The sequence below is a fragment of the Crocodylus siamensis genome, chromosome 1 (genome assembly GCF_052110815.1).
Source record: "Crocodylus siamensis isolate JL-2025a chromosome 1, ASM5211081v1, whole genome shotgun sequence".
Classification (NCBI taxonomy): Eukaryota; Metazoa; Chordata; order Crocodylia; family Crocodylidae; genus Crocodylus; species Crocodylus siamensis.
In genome coordinates, this window is record NC_143395.1 from 68,893,069 (window position 1) to 68,912,483 (window position 19,415).

Genomic DNA, 19,415 nt, shown 5'->3' on the forward strand with positions numbered 1-19,415 from the left:
TCCCTGCTCCACTTACACTTACCTTTAACTGGCTGCTGGGGCTGCTCCCACAACCCTGCCTGGCTGTGTGCTGGCCATGCCCCAAGCAGCTCCTAGCAGGTTGGAACGCTGCAAGCCTGCAAAGGTAAACCTGTGCTTTTACAAATTTTTCTGGCATTTGCTCATGAAATATTCCTGTGACCCAATTTTGGGTCACGACCCATGGGTTGAGAAACACTACTTAGATTATATGACTTTAGATTGTGCATTAGGCAGGATTCTTAGTTCTCTCCAAACGTCTATCCCCTTTACCACCAGACCAGCATATAACCAGTTTCAGGCATAATAATCCCATTTCTGCAAAATGGAAGAAACCTATTCAAGCTGGAGAACATAAAAGAAATGTACTATTTTAATACACAGCAGAGAAAGTATAACAATGTTTTTTAAATGTATAATTGCTTAAAATAAATAGGGTTTGCTAACAGGTAAGAAACATTTCAAAAGAAGAAAAATTATCTTTAAAATCCCATTTCCCTAGTACTGGAGAAATCTGAGAGACAGTTTCTCATCTCTTCGCTGGACTGACCTTACAAGTTAACATAGCAAATAAAAACAAGGTTTGGAGGTTGAATATTTCTTTCAAAACTATGTTTATGTGATCTATGATGTCATTCCCTCTGACAAAAAAACCCAAGCAGCAGCAAAGATTGGGGAAAACTGTTGTGTCTTTAACAATGATTAGGTTTTTTTCCTCCTTAGAATCATAGAATCAAAGGATCGGAAAGGACCTGTATGATCATCGAGTCCAGTCCCTTCCCATGGGTAGGAAGTTATTAGCCTCACACAAGCTCAACAAGATGCTTGTCCAGCCTCATCTTGAACACCTCCAAGGATGGTGACTGCACCACATCTGCTGGGAGTGTTGACCTTTACAGAGAAAAAAGTTGTTTCTTATGTCCAGCCTGAATTTACTGCCTATCAGCTTATGCCCATTGGTCTTCATCCTCCCTTGAGGTGCCCTCCTGAAGAGTTGCTCCCCTAGGTCTTGATGGTCACCACTGATGTACTTGTAGGTGGCTATCAAGTCACCTCTCAGCCTTCTCTTACTCAGACTGAACAGACCCAGTTCTCAGAGTCTCTCCTCATAGGGCCTGTCCTCCATGTCCTTAATCAAATGGGTGGTCCTTCTTTGTACCCTCTCATAGTTTCATAGTTTCTAGGGTTGGAAGGGACCTGAGTAGATCATCTAGTCTGACCCCCTGCCATGGCAGGAAAGAGTACTGGGGTCAAACAACCCCAGCAAGGTGTACATCTAGCCCCCTCTTAAAGACCCCCAGGGTAGGAACAAGCACCACTTCTCTTGGAAGTTGGTTCCAGATCCTAGCCGCCCTGACCATGAAGTAGCACCTCCTGATAGCTAGCCTAAATCTAACCTCTGCCAACTTGTTATTCCTGGTCACTCCTAGTAGTGCTCAGGGAAACAGGGACTTCCCCAGTGCCTGCTAGTCCCCTCAGACTAGTTTGTAACAGGCCATTAGATCCCCCCTCAGCCTTCTCTTGTGGAAGCTGAACAGGTTCAGGTCCCGTAGCTTCTCCTTGTAGGGCCTGCCCTGCTGCTCCCTGATCATGCAAGTGGCCCTCCTCTGGACCCTCTCCATGTTGTCCACATCCCTCTTGAAGTGCGGCACCCAGAACTGGACGCAGTACTCCAGCTGCGGCCTGACCAATGCTGAAAAGAGGGGGAGGATTACCTCCTTGGACCTGCTTGAGATGCATCTGTGGATGCATGACAAGGTACAGTTGGCCTTCCTGACTGCATCCCCACACTGCTGGCCCATGTTCATCCTGGAGTCAATGATGACTCCAAGATCCTTTTCCACCTCTGTATTGACAAAAAGGGAGATCCCCAGCCTGTAGGTATGGTGCCGGTTGTTCCTCCCCAGGTGCATCACTTTGCACTTGTCGGTGTTGAATCCCATCCTATTCTCATCCGCCCGCCCCATAACCTGTCTAGGTCTGAGTGCAGCCTATTCCTCCCTTCTAGCGTGCCCACATCCCCCCACATCTTAGTGTCATCAGCAAATTTGAACAGGGTGCTTTTTACCCCCTCGTCCAAGTCACTGATGAAGATGTTGAACAGTGCGGGCCTGAGGACCGAGCCCTGTAGAACCCCACTGCCCACATCCCTCCAGGTCAAAAATGACCCATTCACCACCATTCTCTGGGTGCAGCCCTCAAGCCAGTTGGTGACCCAGTTGACTGTGTGGGTGGTGACACCACAGTCCCCCAGTTTCTTAATGAGAACAGGGTGAGAAACAGTGTCAAAGGCCTTCCGAAAGTCCAGAAAGACTATGTCCACCACTACCCCTGCATCTAAGGATTTGGTGACCTGGTCGTAGAAGGCCACCAGGTTGGTCTGACAGGACTTGCCACTAATGAACCCATGTTGGTTGCCCCTAAGCATGATCTCCCCTGCTGGCCCCTCGTGGATATGTGCCAGAATAATTTTCTCAAAAAACTTGCCCAGGATCGAGGTAAGACTAACTGGCCTGTAATTTCCCGGGTCCTCTTTTTTTCCCTTTTTGAAGATAGGGACCACATTGGCCCTCTTCCAGTCCTCCGGCACCTCACCAGAGCACCACGAGTGCTCATAGAGCCGCGCCAGGGGTCCCGCAATGACCTCGGCCAGTTCCTGTAGAACCCTAGGGTGAAGATCGTCCGGACCAGCGGACTTGAACACGTCCAGCCTCTCCAGAAGTACCCTAACTAACTCCTCGCTAACCCCTGGCCCAGGCGTGTCTCTCCCGGGGCCCGAGGGGGGCCCAGCAGGGAGGTGGCTGAACTGGTCCCTACTTAGGAAGACAAAGAAATCGTTAAATATGTTAGCTTTGTCATCTGGCATGACGACTAAGTTGCCCATCGTGTCCTGCAGGGGCCCCACATTACCCGGGACCCTCTTTTTACCCCCTATGTATTTGAAGAAGGACTTCTTATTGTCCTTAATCCGGGAAGCTAGTCCTATCTCCATCTCTGCCTTGGCCTTCCTGACTGCCCCCCTACATCCTCGGGCATAACATAGTCCTTCTTGGTGATGACCCCATCCCTCCATTGGGTGTATGCCTCCCTTTTAGCAAGGAGACATTCCCGGATGCTCCTAGTGAGCCATGGGGGTTTATGTGCCCTCCTGCTCCCTTTGACCCTTGTTGGGATTACCTCCCTTTGGGCATGGAGGATCGTCTCCTTAAGGAGCAACCACTCACCTTGGACATCTGGCTCCCTTCCCCTCTGGGTCCTCAGCGCTTCCCCAACAATCCTCCTTAGCTTGTTGAAGTCAGCCCTCCTAAAGTCTAGGGCTGTTGCCTTGCTGCAGCCCTTTGCCACCTTACGCTGGATGGTGAATTCCAGCAAGCGATGATCACTGTCTCCCAGGTGGCCCATCACCCGCAGCCCCCTCACCAGGTCATCACCCGTGGCCAGCACCAGGTCCAACAAGGCGTCTCCCCTGGTGGGGCTGTGCACCTCCTGGGTTAGATGGAGGTCCTGCACTCTGGCTAAGAACCGACGTGAGCGGTCAGACTTGGCTGACTGCTCTTCCCAGCAGATGTCTGGGAAGTTCAGGTCCCCCATGATGACCACATCCTTAGCCCTCACTGCCTCTGTGAGCTGACCTAAGAATTCCTGGTCGAGCTCTTCTCCCTGGTTGGGAGGTCTATAGTAGACTCCCACCGTTAAGTCTCTATCCCCTGGACTGCCTTTTACTCTAACCCAGAGCACCTCAGAGTGCCCCCCCTCTACCCCCTTGCTAATTGACGAGGAAGTATATTCCTCCTTGATGTAGAGTGCTACTCCTCCACCTTTCCTTCCTATCCTGTCCCTCCTGTATAGCCTATAGCCCTTGACACTCACCGCCCAGTCATGCGATGAGTCCCACCACGTTTCTGTGATCCCCACTATGTCAGGGCTGGTGACAGCTAGGAGGAGGGCGAGTTCCTCCTGCTTCTTCCCCATACTTCGAGCATTCGTGTAGAGGCATTTGAGGCCTCCAACGGTTGTGCCCACTGACCCCCTAGTCTCAGCAATGCCCCGTCCCCCATCACTTACCTGTTTCTCCCTTTTGACCATTGGTCTGGGCTCGCTGGCTGTTGCTGGGCCTGGTAGTTCATCGTCTCCTCCGCCCTCATCTTCCCCCTCCCCCGACGAGCCTAGTTTAAAGCCCGCCGAAGCAGGTTCACCAACCTGGAAGAGAACACACGCTTACTTTTAGGGGAAAGGTGGAGCCCATCCCATCCCAGCATGTCCCTCATCACGATGTGCCGGTCATGGCTGAGGAAGCCAAAGCCCGCCTCGAAGCACCATTCCTGTAGCCTCCAGTTGGTCTCCGCTATGCACATCTCGTGGCGTCTGCCTCGACCGCTCACTGGCAGGATGGAAGAGAAGACCGCCTGTGCGCCCATCTCCCTCAGCACGCCTCCCAGAGCATGGTAGTCCTCCATCAGGCGATCAGGGGCTCTCCTGGCCGCATCGTTAGTACCCACATGGACAAGGACCATGGGGTAATAATCGGTGGGCTGGATGATGGACTGGAGCATCCCCTTCACATCCTGAATCTTCGCTCCAGCTTACAATTACCAGCTTACCAGCTTACAATTAGTGGCCTCCTTAATTGCTCCTTAACAATTTCTAAATTTTTGTACCAAGGACTGAAGTTGGACTGAAGTCAGTCTGTAGTTTCCAGGGCCATCCATCTTCCCTTTCTTAAAGATGGGCACCAGGTTGGCTCTCTTCCAGTCATTCAACACTACTCCTGAGTTCCACGACTCTTCAAACAATTTTGCCAGTGGCACTGCTATAAGCACAGCCAGTTCTTTCAGGATGCAGGTCATCTGGCCCAGCAGACTTGAAAACATCCAAGTGTTGTAGGAGATCCCTCACCTGTTTGGGATTGATTTCATGTAGTCTGTTGTCTTCCTTGTTTTCTCTGGGCCTCTGGGTTAAGCAAACTGCCCTCATTTGATTTAAGGAATACCAACATGAAATATGTATTTAGGAGTTCTGACTTTTTGTGGGAATCAACTGTGGGCTGCCCCATAGTATTCAGTAGGGGTCCCACAGTGGATCCCAATTTTTTCTTGCTCCCTATGTATCTATAGCAGGACTTTTTGTGGTCCTGCATTCCAGTAGCCAGCTTGAACTCCATGCCTGCTTTAGCTTTCTGTGTCTTGTACCTGCAAGTTTAGGTATTTTGAAAGTTTGAAGGATTCAAATAAAACCTTAGAATTTCAGTTTCAATTCAAACAGTGAATTCTAAGAAGTATTATTTGCTAAAACACCTGAGTTGTTACTATATTTCAAACATTTAGCTGTGTTATGTTTCTGTTCACACAGAACCTCAGCTCTCCTTTAGTCAGGCATTAACCTATCTCCATCTACTGCAATTGCTTTGACTACAATTCCCCAAACTTAAGAGACTCAGATCACAGTAAGGAAGTGCACTATGGATGAGTGCTATATGGAAAATGGAATAGGCATGCACTGTTAGGTGAAAGGCAGGCTGTGAAAGTGCTGCAGAGGGTTACTGGAAATGGGGGGAAAAGGCAAAACTGTGCTGTAGTACCTTAGTATTCTCCAAATCCCACACAGTACTACTTACATAAATAAATTGTAAAGCTGGGTGAGTTCTACAGACAGAGAGGACCGTATGCTGTCTCCATTTGTATTTAATCAGTAGAAGAGAAAGAAGACATATCAGGGCTGGAAAAGCTCCATAGAAAAAGCTAAGGGAGAAACTTACCTTTCCCATAAGCCAGGACTGAGCTGCATTCAGCTTCTAGCCCCCTTGATGTTTGTAGTCTACAAAAAATATTTAAATTCTGAATTAACAAATGCAATTAAGTAAACCCATAGACTCTCATTCCTAGCTGAAAGGTTGTCTTTGCATAGGATAGTCATGTCTTCCAGAGTCTCCTGGCAGCCTAAAACAATGTCTGAGAGGTATGAACTTCACACCCTCCATTATTCTAAGTGATACTGTTTTAATGCAAATATTCAATTGACTAATTTCAGAGGTATAGGAACTGGAGGGGTTGGGGTGGAACCAAGAGAGGAAGGTGCAGAAAAATGCTTAAAATAGTAATTCTAAGCATTTTTTTTCTGTGCAATTTTGGACATAGAATAGCAGGCAAGAAAAAAACAACTTACAAATTAAGGTCTTTTCTATGCTTTATCTTTGTACATATTTTCCATTAACATCAGTGGAGACTGTGTGGTCGATAATGGAAGTATGCAGTGTGTTTAGTTTAGATCATAGTCCATAACTGAAAATTAAATTCAGTCCTACCATACCACGTGAATGGATTCTTCTATGGTGGTCCTGCAGAGAAAGAGGGAAGACAGGATTTGGGCCATTATTCTAAAGCTCATTAATTTTGCAATAGAAAATCTTTTGCTCAGTCAACCCTGTCTCAATAATGGCAGAAATGACAAAACAGTATTTGATGCAACTGCCTTACCCCCTCAAGACACTGCATCAGTGTTTTCTTCATACTCTTAAAATCCATTTTTAGTTATATACCTTTACCCTTGGAGACTGTTACTTCACTAGTCTAAAGCAGGGGCTGGCAACCCACGGCCTATAGAGCCACTGGTCCAGTCTGTGGACATGGGACCTGGGTGGCATTTGGATATGGGAACTCTCTCTATGCTGTTGCAGGTAGAAGCACCAGCTGCAGTTTGGTCCTAGCACCCCCACCCCTGACCTGAGGTAGGTCATTCCAGACCTGTCTAACAGGCACAAAGCTCAACTAATTAAAGTTATACTAGGAGTTAAGTATATATCTACCCAGGAACTGAAGGGGTGATTGCAGTAGGGGAAGGAATGCTAGCTCTAGCTTAATCTAACTAGTATGAGAAAGGAATACAATGGAAACAGACTTCAAATCAGATTAGTAATCCAAGCAACCAAAGCCTATGCTGAAGTCCTTGCTTCCACACAGCACTTTCACTGCTATTGTTCCTTGTGTTAGCTAGCTTAGACCTACAGCAATTACAGCCATATGCCCTGCTATGCTATCACATTCAATTACAGCGTAGATAAAGCCTAAAAGTCGCAATAGCAGGCTATGGCAAAACATCTGCTGCCTTATCAATTTCAAGGCAGACTGTGCCATGGGGTCTACATAAGTACACATCTATTATTTTCTGTAGATAAGACCAGAGGTCTGTTTTAGAGGTTTATTTCCACCCCTTCTTTGAAAAGCATCACACAGAATTTAAGAGACAACAACAATATTGTGCAGACACACTCCTACAGCTTTCCTCTGGGTATAAAGCATATGCTTCCCACTATCACTACTTAATACCATTTAAATATGAAGGTACTGTGCAACTATAATCCTACTTTCATTAACGGGAAAGCTTTTGAATAACAGTGTAGTTTTAGCTTCTAACTTCCATAGTCCAACTTCAACAAGTTGTCTAAAATCAAATCTAGTATCAGTACCAGTTCTTAGCAAAAAATTCTGCTAGTGCAGACTCTTTAAAGTTCTTAGAGCTTCATTATTAACAAATATGACATAACTGGAAAGGAAAAGGTCAGGCATCTTGTTAAATAGCAAATATATAAAAAACAACTTTAACTGATTCGGTGTACACAAGATTCAAATTTCTGCCATGTAGATATTCCCAGTTTTAGCACACAAACATCTCTTATTTACTTGACAGATTGCCTTATTAAAGGGTCACAGAAAACACTGAAGCAACATCCCACCTCCAAGTTAAAAAAGAAAGCTTAGAAAAAAAGCTTAAAAAACACTAACACTGTTCAGAGCAAGTAATTTCCCTCCAAAACCTGAAAACACTATATACTTTCTCCCAGTTTTTGAATTAATGACAAACATATCCTTATTATGACAAACGTATTCATAGAATCATAGAAAATTAGAATTGAAAGGGACCTCAGGAGGTCATCTAGTCCAACCCCCTGCTTAAAGCAGGATCATCCCCAACTAGATCATCCCAACCAAGGCTTTATCCACCTGGGTCTTAAAAACCTCCAAGGATAGAAAGTCCACAACCTCTCTGGGTAACCTGCTCCACTGCTTTGCTACCATCCTCATGATAATGTTTTTCCTAATACCTAACTTAAACTTCCCTGGCTGCAATTTGAGACCATTTCTCCTTATTCTGTCATCTGCTACCACTGAGAACAGTAACTCCATCCTCTTTTGAACCACCCTTCAGATAGTAGAAAGCTGCTGTTAAATTCCCCACCTCAGCCTTCTCCTCTCCAGACTAAGTAAGCCTTGTTCCCTCAGCCTCTCTTCATAAGTCATGTGCCTCAGCTGCCTAGCCATTTGTGTTGCTCTCCACTGGACTCTTTCCAATTTGCCCACATCCTTTTTGTATTGGGGGGCCCAAAACTGGACAAAATACTCCAGATGTGGCCTGACCAGTGCCAAATAGAAGGGAATAATCACTTTCCTCAATCTGCTGACAATGCTTCTACTAATAGATAGCCATACCATTAGACTTCTTTTCAACAAGGGCACACTGTTGGCTCATATTCAGCTTGCTGTCCAATGTAACACCCCCTTCCCCACCCCCCAAGTCCTTTTCTGCAGAGCTGCTGCTTGGCCAATCAGTCCCCAGCCTGTACCAGTGCATGGGCTTGCTCCATCCTATATGCAGGACTTCGCACTTCTTATTGAACCACATGAGATTTATTTTGGTCCAATCCTCTAATTTTTCGTCTCTGTGAATCCTAGACCCATATCCTCTAGTGTATCTACTGCATGTATTTCTCCCCAGCTTGTTGTCATCCATATAATTTCTGAAGGTGCACTCTATCCCATCTTCTAGGTCACTGAACAAAGCCTTGAACAAAAATATTGAAAACCAGACCCAGGACCAACCCCTGGGGCACTTCACTTGACACTGGCTGCCAACTAGACACTGGGCCATTGACTAATACCGTCTGAGCCTGATGATGCAGTCAGTTTTATATGCACTTGACAGTCCATTCATCCAACCCATACTTCCTTAGCTTGCTTGCAAGAATTTTGCAGGAGACCATATCAAAAGCCTTGCTAAAGTCAAGGTATATCACATCCACTGGTATCCCCACATCTACAGTCAGCCATCTCATAGAAGGCAATCAGGTTGGTCAGGCATGACTTGCCCTTGGTGAAACCATGCTGACTGCTCCCAATAATCTTCTTTTCCAAGTGCTTGGAGGGCAAGAGAGCCCTTATGAAGAGAGGCTGTGAGCCATGGGACTCTTCAGCCTGGAAAAGCACAGGCTCAGGGGGGATCCTGGTGGCTGCTTATAAGTATATAAGGGGTATACATCAGGATCTGGGAGAAGGTCTGTTCACCAGAGTGCCCCAAGGAAAAACAAGGACCAATGGTCATAAACTCCTCCAAGACCATTTTAGGCTCAACATAAGGAAAAATCTCTTTACTATCTGAGCCCCCAAGGCCTGGAATAGACTCCCTCCAGATGTGGTGCAGGCACCTACTCTGGACTTATTCAGGAAGTGTTCGGATGCTTATCTTGCTGGGATCCTTTGACCCCAGCTGACTTCCTGCCCATGGGGCAGGGGGCTGGACTTGATGATCTTCGAGGTCCCTTCCAGCCCTAACGTCTATGAAATCTTTGAGATGGATTCCTTGAGGACCTCTTCCATGATTTTTCTAGGAACTGAGGTGAGGCTGGCCAGTCTGAAGTTCCTTGGATCGATCCTCCTTCCCTTTCTTCAAGTTGGCACTATATTTGCTCTTTTCCAATCATCCAGGAGCTTCCCCAATCACCAAGGGTTTTCAAAGATGATGGCCAGTGGCTCCGCAATCACATTGGCCAACTCCCTCAGCACACTCAGGTGCTTCCCATCCGGCCTCATGGACTTTTACACATCCAGGTTTTCTAAATAGCTCCTAACCTATTCTTTTGCCAGTTGGCTGCTCACCTCCTCCCCAAACTAGCCTGCTAGGTACAGTAGTCTGGGAGCTGACCTTGCCTGTGTAGACTGAGGTGAAAAAGGCATTGAGTACTCCAGCCTTTTCTGCATCCTCTGTTACGAGGTTGCCTTCCCTATTTAGTAAAGGACCCACTTTCCCTGATCCTCCTTTTGTTGCTGACAGACTTGTAGAAGCCCTTTTTGTTACCCTTCCTAGCTGCAACTCCAGTTGTGCTTTGGCCTTCCCGGTGTCATCCCTGCAAACCCGAGCAATACTGCTCCCTAGTTATTTGTCGAGGTTCCACTTATAAGCTTCCTTTTTGTGTTTTAGCTTACTGAAGAGCTCCCTGCTAAGCCAAGCTGGTCTTGTCATACTTGCTATTCTTCCAGCATATGCAAATGGTTTGTTCCTGCACCCTGTATTGCTCTTCCAGATGTCAGGGTGATTGAAGTCCCCCATGAGAACCATGGCCTATGATCGTGATACTTCCACAGTTCCTTGAAGAAAGCCTCATCTACCACAACATCACCCATGTTGCTTTTCCCACTGACCCTAACCCAGAGACTTTCAGCAAGGCTGCCTCCAGTTTCATATTGGAGCTCTGAGCAATCAAACAGCTCTTTTGTGTAAAGTGCAACTCCTCTTCTTCTCCCTTGCCTTCAGACTCCTTCTGCAGGGTAGCCTGGGGGCAAGTACTTGCTCATTTTTGACTAGATAAGCAAGTTTTTCTGTCATCAATAGTAGCCTCTGCAGCATTAAATGCTCACTGAGAATTGACTAAGTTTGCAACTAGGATGCTCCATGGCTACTATGCTGAGTCCTAGCTCTATTCTCTGCTTTCTAAACCAGTAGAAGAGGCTCATCTTTTTGTACAATATATCACTCCTCTTGGAAATATGCCTCCATCACCACTGCACTCTATTCTGGTACTTTCCTGCATAGATCAGGAAGCAAATTCCAGAGGACTGTTTTGGAACACGGGGTGCATGATGCATGTGAAGTATAAAGGAGATCCAATATTCAGCAAATGAGATCTTGGAATCTTTTGGCCAGCTCAGCTCCCTTTGGTTTGATCCCCGATGCCAGCAAAGGACCAACTTATTGCACAGATGCTACTGGACATAGGTTTAGACACCTTTTCTAAGATCTCTCTAATATACCATATTAGCTTCAGTTGAAAAAAGAAAAACTTAGCGTAGTTTTGAAATGTAAATCTAATGCTGCTGGTTGGGGCCAGATGAGAAGAGGAGAGGGAGAACTAGGCACACATGCGCCTCTACACACGTGTGCCCCCTAAACTTACCAGCACCAGCAGTGGCGGCAGCAGAGGCAGTGGAGGGGGCAGCAGCAGCTGATCCTCCAAAGGTAAGTGGGGTGTAGGAGCAAGCACAGCTGAGGTGGATCTGGAGGGGAAGTCCCCAAATCCCTTTTGACTGAGCCGCCAGGGAGCTGCGCTCCCAAGCCGCGCGCAGACGCACTCTGTGAGGGTGTGCCAGCATTCGCGCAGGCAGGGAAGCAGAAGGGGCCAGGAGGAAGACTTCAGTAAGGGTAAGGCAAAGGCATCACACCAAAAAAAAAGGTGTGGACGTGGAGTGCTGCTAGGGCCCTTGCCTGAGGGCCATCAACTATCCAGGGCTTCTCTGAGGCCTCCACCCAGACAGAGCCCACAGAGGAGTTGGCATCACCCTGCTCCCTGGCTTGCAGAGGATGCCCGGGGTGGGGGCAGGGAATGGGGGTCCCCACACCTGTCCCACAGGTGCCCGTCTTAGGACCTTAGAGGGGCAGGTGAGGGAGCTCAGGAGGAGGTTAGCAGGCTGAGGGGGATCAAGGAAGCAGAGGATGAAATTGAAGGGTATTTCCTTTCCCTGCAGAGCCAAGCACCAAAGGAAGAACCCCAGGAGGTGCCCTCCACAGTGGAATGGCAGAAGATCCCCTCCAGAGCCAGGGCTGTTCGCGGTGGCGCAGTACCAGCTTCCCCAGTCCAGCTGGGGAACAGGTATGAGGCCCTGGCGACATTGGAGGAAGAGGAAAGTGAGGAGAAAACCTCTTGGGAAGAGGTCACTCCATGCACAGAATGGGCTGATGGAGGCAAGTTGAGGTGACTCCATCCTGAGAGGAATAGAGGGTCTCATCTGTCGCCAGGATCCCATGACACGCGAAGTCTACTGTCTGCCCAGAGCGTGGATTCAGAACGTGACGGAGATGATCCCAGCCCTCATCCAGCCCACTGATTACTACCCCATGATCCTAATCCATGTGGGCACTAATGATGCAGCCAGGAGCAGTCCAGATCTCCTGATGAAGGACTATCAAGCTCTGGGGGGCAAGCTAAAGGAGACAGGGGTACAAGTTGTCTTCTCATCAATCCTTCCAGTGAGTGGATGTGGAAAACACCGTGAGACCTGCATCTGGGACGTCAACTTGCAGCTTCGGGAATGGTGTCTCACAGCAGGCTTCAGCTTTCTGGACCTTGACCCACACTTCAGAACAAGAGACATGCTCGGGTGGGATGGGCTTCACCTCTCCCCCAAAGGTAAGCATGTGTTCTCTTTCAGGTTGGCTGATCTCTTCCGGCGGGCTTTAAATGAGGCTCATCAGGGGAGGGGGAAGAAGAAGACCAAGAGAGTCACGGAACACCAAACCAGGAGACACCCTCAAGAACAGCCCAGCCAAGACAGGCGACGACCACAAGAAATACTCAGGTAAGGGACAGGGGCCTGGACAGTCCTGGGATTGTGGGGGAGGTGCATACACCCTCAGGAGGCCTTAAATGCCTCTACACTAATGCTTATAGTATGGGGAACAAGCAGGAGGAACTTGCCCTCCTGCTAGCTAACACAAACCCAGACATAGTGGGGCTCACTGAAACTTGGTGGGATCCAACGCACGGCTGGGTGGTAAACATCAAGGGCTATAGGCTGTATAGGCAGGATAGAATGGGGAGGAAAGGTGGGGATGTGGCACTCTATGTCAAAGAGCAATACACATCCTAAGCAAACAGCACTGGGTCTGAGACATAGCAGACTGAGGTGCTCTGGGTCAGAATACAAGGGGGTCAGGGGGAAAGGGACCTAACAGTGGGGGTCTACTACAGGCCACCTAACCAGGGGGAAGAGCTTGACCAGGAATTCTCTGGTCAGCTCATGGAGGCAGTCAAGAGACGTGGGCATCATGAGTGACCTAAACGATCTGGACATCAGCTGGGAAGAGCAGTCAGCCAGGTAGGTTCCTAGCCGAGTTATAGGACCTCCATCTAACTCAGGAGGTGCACAGTCCCACCAGGGGAAATGCTTTGTTGGACCTGGTCCTGGCCATGGGAGATGACCTGGTGAGGGGGCTGTGTGTGCTCGACCACCTGGGCAATAGTGATCATCGCCTGCTGGAATTCACCATCCAGTGCAGGGTGTCAAGGCAGCAGCCCTGGATTCAGGAGGGCGGATTTCAATGAGATAAGGAGACTAGTCAGGGAGGCACTGAGTTCCCCGAGGGGAGGTAAGTTGGGAGTCCAAGAGGCATGGTCGTTCCTTAAGGAGACAATCCCCACACGGATCAAAGGGGGCAAGAGCACTCAAAAGCCCCCATGGCTCACCAAAAGCATCCAGGAACATCTCAAAGCCAAAAAGGAGGCGTACACCCAATGGAAGGGAGGGGCCATCACCAAGGAGGATTATGTTTCCTTGCTTGAGATTGTAGGGGGGCTGTTAGGAAGGCTAAGGCAGAGGTGGAACTGGGATTAGCAACCCGGATCAAGGATAACAAGTCCTTTTTTAAATACATAGAGGGTAAAAAAGAAGGTACCAAGTAACATGGGGCCTCTGCAGGACATGCTTGGCAATCTGATGGTAGCACCAGGTAACAAAGCTAATCTCTTCACAGTTTCTTTGCTTCCATTTTTCTGAGTAGGGACAGGGACATCGCCCCCACTGGGAACCCAGACGGATCCAGGGGAGGCGCAGCCAGGGTCAGCGAGGACCTAGTCAGGGAACTTCTGGAGGGACTAGACATGTTCAAATCAGCAGGTCCTGATGATCTCTACCCCAGAGTGCTGAGGGAATTGGCAGAGGTCATTGTGGGACCCTGGCGCAGCTTTATGAGTGCTCATGGTGCTCTGGCGAGGTGCCAGAGGACTGGAAAAGGGCCAATGTGGTCCCCATTTTCAAAAAAGGGAGGAAAGAGGACCCAGGAAACTATAGGCCCATTAGTCTTACCTTGGTCCTGGGGAAGCTCTTTGAGAAAATTATCCAGGAGCATATCTGCAAGGGAGATTATGTTTAGAGGCAATCAACATGGGTTCATCAGAGGCAGGTCCTGTCCGACCAACCTGGTTGCCTTCTACGACCAGGTCACAAAAGCCTTGGACGCAGATGTCACGGTGGACGTAGTCTTTCTGGACTTTAGGAAGGCCTTCAACACTGTCTCTCACCCCATCCTCATTAAAAAATTACACAACTGTGGTGTCAATGCCTACACAGTCACAGTCAGATAGGTCGCAAATTGGCTGGAGGGCCGCACCCAGAGAGTGGTGGTGGATGGGTCACTTTTGAGCTGGAGGGACGTGAGCAGTGGGGTTCCCCAGGGCTCGGTCCTCAGGCCCCCACTGTTCAATATCTTCATCGGTGACTTGGACGAGGGGACGAAAAGCACCTTGTTCAAGTTCGCAGATGACACTAAGATGTGGGGAGAAGTGAACATGCTAAAAGAGAGAGACAGGCTACAACTAGACCAGGACAGGTTACAGAGGTAGGCAGATGAGAATAGGATGGGTTTCAATATGGACAAGTGCAAGAACCAGCACCATAACTACAGGCTTGGGAACTCCTTTCTTGTCAGCATAGAGGCAGAAAAGGATCTTGGAGTCGCTATTGATTCCAAAATGAACATGGGCTGGCAGTGTGGGAATGCAGTCAGGAAGGCTAACCACACCTTGTCATGCATCCATAGATGCATCTCAAGCAGGGACAAGGAGGTGATCCTCCCCATCTATGCGACATTGGTTAGGCTGCAGTTGTTGGAGTACTGCGTCCAGTTCTGGGTGCTGCACTTCAGGAGGGCTGTGGACAGCATCAAGAGGGTCTAGAGGAGGGCCACTTGCATGATCAGGGGGCAGCAGGGTAAGCCCTATGAGGAGAGACTATGGGACCTGAACCTGTTCAGCCTACACAAAAGAAGGCTGAGGGGGGATCTAATGGCCTGTTACAAACTAGTCTGAGGGGACCAGCAGGCAATTGGAGAATCCCTGTTCCCCCCAGCACTACCGGAAGTTACAAGGAATAGTGGCCATAAGCTGACAGAGTAGATTCAGGCTAGACATCAGGAGGCACTACTTCACAGTCAGGGCGGCTAGGAGCTGGAATCAACTTCCGAGGGAAGTGGTGTTTGCCCCTACCCTGGGGGTCTTCAAAAGGTTAGACAGACACCTTGCCGGGATCATCCGACCCCAGCATTCTTTCCTGCCCCTGACAGGGGTCAAACTTGATGATGTGCTTAGGTCCCTTCTGACCCTACCAACTATGAAACTATAAAAATGCTGCAAGAACCTACTCCTCAGACTGCAGGATATAAATTATACACAGATCTTCTTCCCAAACATCTAACCCTTCTCTAAATACTGCATCATCCACCTCTAAAGTGGACTTGCATGGGATACATTTGTTTCTTTTAGTAAGCAAATGTGTGGAACAACCTGGCTAAGATAAGGCATCTTTGACTCCGGTTTTGAGAAGCCTCATGAAAACATCTCAGAATAGTAGACTTCATAAAACTTTGTTGTGCAGGTTAGATACAGATTGTCACTTTCTTAAACACTGCATAATCAGTAATAGGCTTGCATTGCTTAAGCAGAATGTGGCATTCCAGTTATCTGGTATATCTTGTGCATTGGAAGGCCATGTTGCTTTTACAGCTCTTGCAAAGTACAAGCTGCAAAAGACCTGCGGACTTGACAGGCAAAGGCCAGTTTTCTTTCATACTCGCTTGTATTCAGGAAGAGTATTATATTAATAGGTATAAAATGAGGCACATATAAATAACCTTTTTTTCCTGCACACGCAATTACAGTACAGTTGAACTTAGGCATATTTAACTTATGTGAATTCAGCTATACGCGCTCAGCTGGCTACCGGGTGCCAGCCAGGTCACAGCACATAGCGCCAGCATGGCTGGGAGGCTCACGCTGAGCTGGCTGCCCTGGCAGGATGAGGCAGCAGAGGACAAGAGGAGCAAGAAGTACATGCTGTTATGCAGCTGTTGCACTGCATTCATGGGCTGTGCGACACCGCACATGCCTTGTCCAGGTCTGGTGGCGGCAGCAGCTGCTTGGTGCCGAAGCCTGGCAATTTCAACTATACGTGCTGACTTCGGAACGTAACCTCCGCGTAAGTTGCAACTGTACTGTATCCCATTATCAGAGGTATCAAATCCCACTGAAAGTGAGCAAGGGGAGTGTTCTACAACATTTTGCAACTTCCGCAGTATATTTGAGGGATTACAGGACTTTTTAAAACTGCATGCTTTAAAACTGCTTACAGGCAGTTGTCTGTGGCCAAAGTGCTGGGGTACCCTGTATCAAAGGTAACTGACGAGGAGATACCAGTGTTGATATACACATGTGGTCCATAGTCTGATTACTCATCCACATTTTGGTTATCAGATGCTTCTTCTTCACCTGCTATTCTCAATGCCTTGAACACAGCTTCATGCAGTTTTATACAACCACAGAGCATTGCTTTGAGATTTTTTGGGTCATTACTGATGGCCAATTAACAACCCATATCCAATCTGATTGCTGATATACGGCCCAGTAGCTTGGAGAGGAGCGTCTGGCTGGTAAGTCTGGTGGGGGAGGTCAGGGGGTAGTAAATCAAGGCCACCATGGTGAGGGTGGGAATGGAGATGGGGCAGGGACTGTACCAGAGGGGCAGGGCATGGGATGGAGCCATGAGTGACTCTTTCAGCAAGTGCGTGGGGGGACTGGCTCCCATCGCTGCCAAGTGCAGCCCCAACCCAACACCCACGCCAGGAAGAGCCTGGCACCCCCAGGCCCAGTGGCAGCCTGCCCCTGCCCTATGATCTGGGAGGTATATGCCCCCCATTTCTCCCAGGCATATGCACAGGGTAGGAGCTGCTCCCTATCCCAAGCCACTCAACTGTTCCATGCCTTGCCCCTCCTGTGCAGCACCTGCACCTGCCCCAGCCCCACTCTCTCCTTTACCACAGAGGCCTTGATCTACTTCCCCCACCCAACTGACTTACCAACCAGATGTTGCTCTCCACGCCGCCGGGCAGCTGTGCACATGCATGCATTCATTGGTGACATTATCAGCCAAAAGAGAAAAAAGCTAATGTCAATTTTCCTTTCAATCTAGGCCAATATAATATGGTACGTTTTGCTAGGTATTCACTATTTGGTAGCAGCATATTCTGCAAGATTCTGAAAGTCCTCCACCTCTACAAGTGAAGAGGGCTCCAAATTCACTGCTAGCATTTTTGCCAGTTTTACATTAAGCAGAATATGGGATGTTTTTTCCTATATTCTGACTTTTTTCTGTCATTTGAGTCTGTAATGTTCTTTCAATGCAGCTTTCCTGTCTGCGGTGTGAGGGATATAGCACAGGGCAGACTACATTATGCTATTCAGTAGAGTGTATGAAAAGTCTAGCATATCAGATGATTGATCTCTATCCTCCATTCCTTTCCTTACTGAATTAGTCAGCTTGCTGAATGAAGCATATGTTGCTCCCATGTTATGGCATGGTTATTTTACAAGTGGCTTTAAAGCAGAAGCTCCCATGTGCGTACGGCTTTTCCCTCTACTGACCACTTTTCCACACAAAGAGCAAACAGCATCACTAGGAGTCTTTCTGATCAAGGGCAGAGGTTGTACAATAGGGTAGAAGGACCAAGCTATATTGGTCTTTTCATTCTATTTAGACAGTGGTGCACAAAACGCTACTTCTTCTTTCCCCATTACTGTGTACAGAAGTCACACCCATACTCTGGTCTCAATTGTTTAACCCCAACTCCTCCCACGAGTCTCAAATTTTGCTTTGTTATAAACATTCAATATTTTTTTCTTTCACTGATTTGAGACCAGCACCTCATCTACTTCCTCTTTCACCTCACAGGAAAAGCTATACTCAAAAAGGGGGAAGCTTCATTTTGAAGACCTTTATTAATTTGTACACTTAATTTCTGCATGAAGTGATCATGATTTCCATTATTGATCATTAATAATCAAAACTTTTTCAGTATCAGCAAGTGTGTGTACCCACCTCAAGATGTAGCCTACATGCTAGGAAGCATCTTGCGATAGAGAAGAATTGCTTATTGTCCTTAATATACTCTTTATCATGAGAGCAAACTTCCCTAGTCAGAAAGCTCCATTTCAGTTATTTTGAAGTACTTTTTAAAATTTTCCTGTAAATCACACTAATCTCCTGAATGAACATCTGAAAACAGGAGTGATTTGAAGCCTGACTGATATAGAAAAACAGATTTTATTTTTTTGATTTCACATGTAGTTTATAGGACAAATTTTCATTAGAAGTTAGCTTTCCACAAGACTGTTCATTTTGAAGCGACAGAGAATGACAGGTTCCAATGCACAGGATGCTTTCAAAAAAAAAAAAGTTAAACATTTCCAATAGCTATTTTGGAAGCAGAAACTTAGTTATGGGCTTTTTGTTCGTTTGCTTTTTTAAACCTTGATCTCCATGTTCAAATAACAGAAAGATTTTTCTTCAGGTGTTACATTTCTTTCCAGTCACATCATCCACATTTGTCAGGTGATGTTGATACAAATGTTCCAAATCATCACTGGAAAAAGGAAAGAAAGATCTAAAGGAGGGCTCACTTGAGATGAGAAACTAAATACATAAAGAAAACAAAAAACCCCCCAACTACTACAGAACATTTTACATTGTGTCTAAAAACAATCAAGGTACACCATTAGAAAACATTTTTATACTCAAACAGCTGATGGACTAACTTAGCCAATACTTTCTCCCCCTCTCTCATCTCAGAAGCCAGATCCGTATGGAGTTTTTTCAACAATAAATTCAGGTTCGGGATAGCATCATCACAGATGAGACCGAGTGAGAACAATGTAAACTGAATCACACATGGTATTGTGTATAGGTTCACCAATTTTAAAACTTAAGTTTAAATAAATTATACCATGAACAATATGTCATAGGATAGAGCATATAGGATGTAGTGAGGCACAGAGCCATTCTTAAGAGGCTCCTGTAGATTAGAAAGGAACACTTGATTAATTCCAAGGCTAAGTATGGTTAGTGACATGCATTGCCTTGGAAAGAAAGGAATGTCCTTAATTCAGGACAAAACAGAATAGTTATCCTACCAAGTTAAAGCTGCACTAAAAGTAGATAACTTGTTAGCAAATGCTAGAAATCCAAAACTGTAAACAGAACCATACTATTTTTCAGTAACAGGTGATGCATTTTTTTTTTAAATTACGT

The 19,415-nt window shown here is 47.2% G+C and overlaps 1 protein-coding gene and 1 non-coding gene across 11 annotated transcripts in view; both read right to left on the bottom strand.

The window, feature by feature from the left end:
• LOC149872888 (uncharacterized) overlaps nucleotides 1-19,415 on the bottom strand; it is a 25,135-nt gene continuing 5,720 nt past the window's right edge. For 3 of the 10 annotated variants that reach the window (XM_090036097.1, XM_090036115.1, XM_090036125.1), the window contains 4 exons: nucleotides 18,207-18,750; nucleotides 4,677-6,352; nucleotides 4,084-4,218; nucleotides 1-909 (listed from right to left, as the gene is read on the bottom strand). In XM_090036097.1, coding sequence (XP_089892223.1) covers nucleotides 832-909; nucleotides 4,084-4,218; nucleotides 4,677-4,889 — 426 coding nt within the window. In that variant the 5' untranslated portion in view covers nucleotides 4,890-6,352; nucleotides 18,207-18,750 and the 3' untranslated portion in view covers nucleotides 1-831. Of the gene's footprint in view, nucleotides 910-4,083; nucleotides 6,353-18,206; nucleotides 18,751-19,415 lie in introns of those variants that run through there. The other 7 variants (XR_016440731.1, XR_016440733.1, XR_016440732.1 and 4 more) reach the window with 5 other exon arrangements.
• LOC149872889 (small nucleolar RNA SNORD50) lies at nucleotides 18,950-19,021 on the bottom strand. Its single transcript, XR_016440105.1, has one exon. It is a non-coding gene; the product is annotated as a small nucleolar RNA SNORD50 (small nucleolar RNA).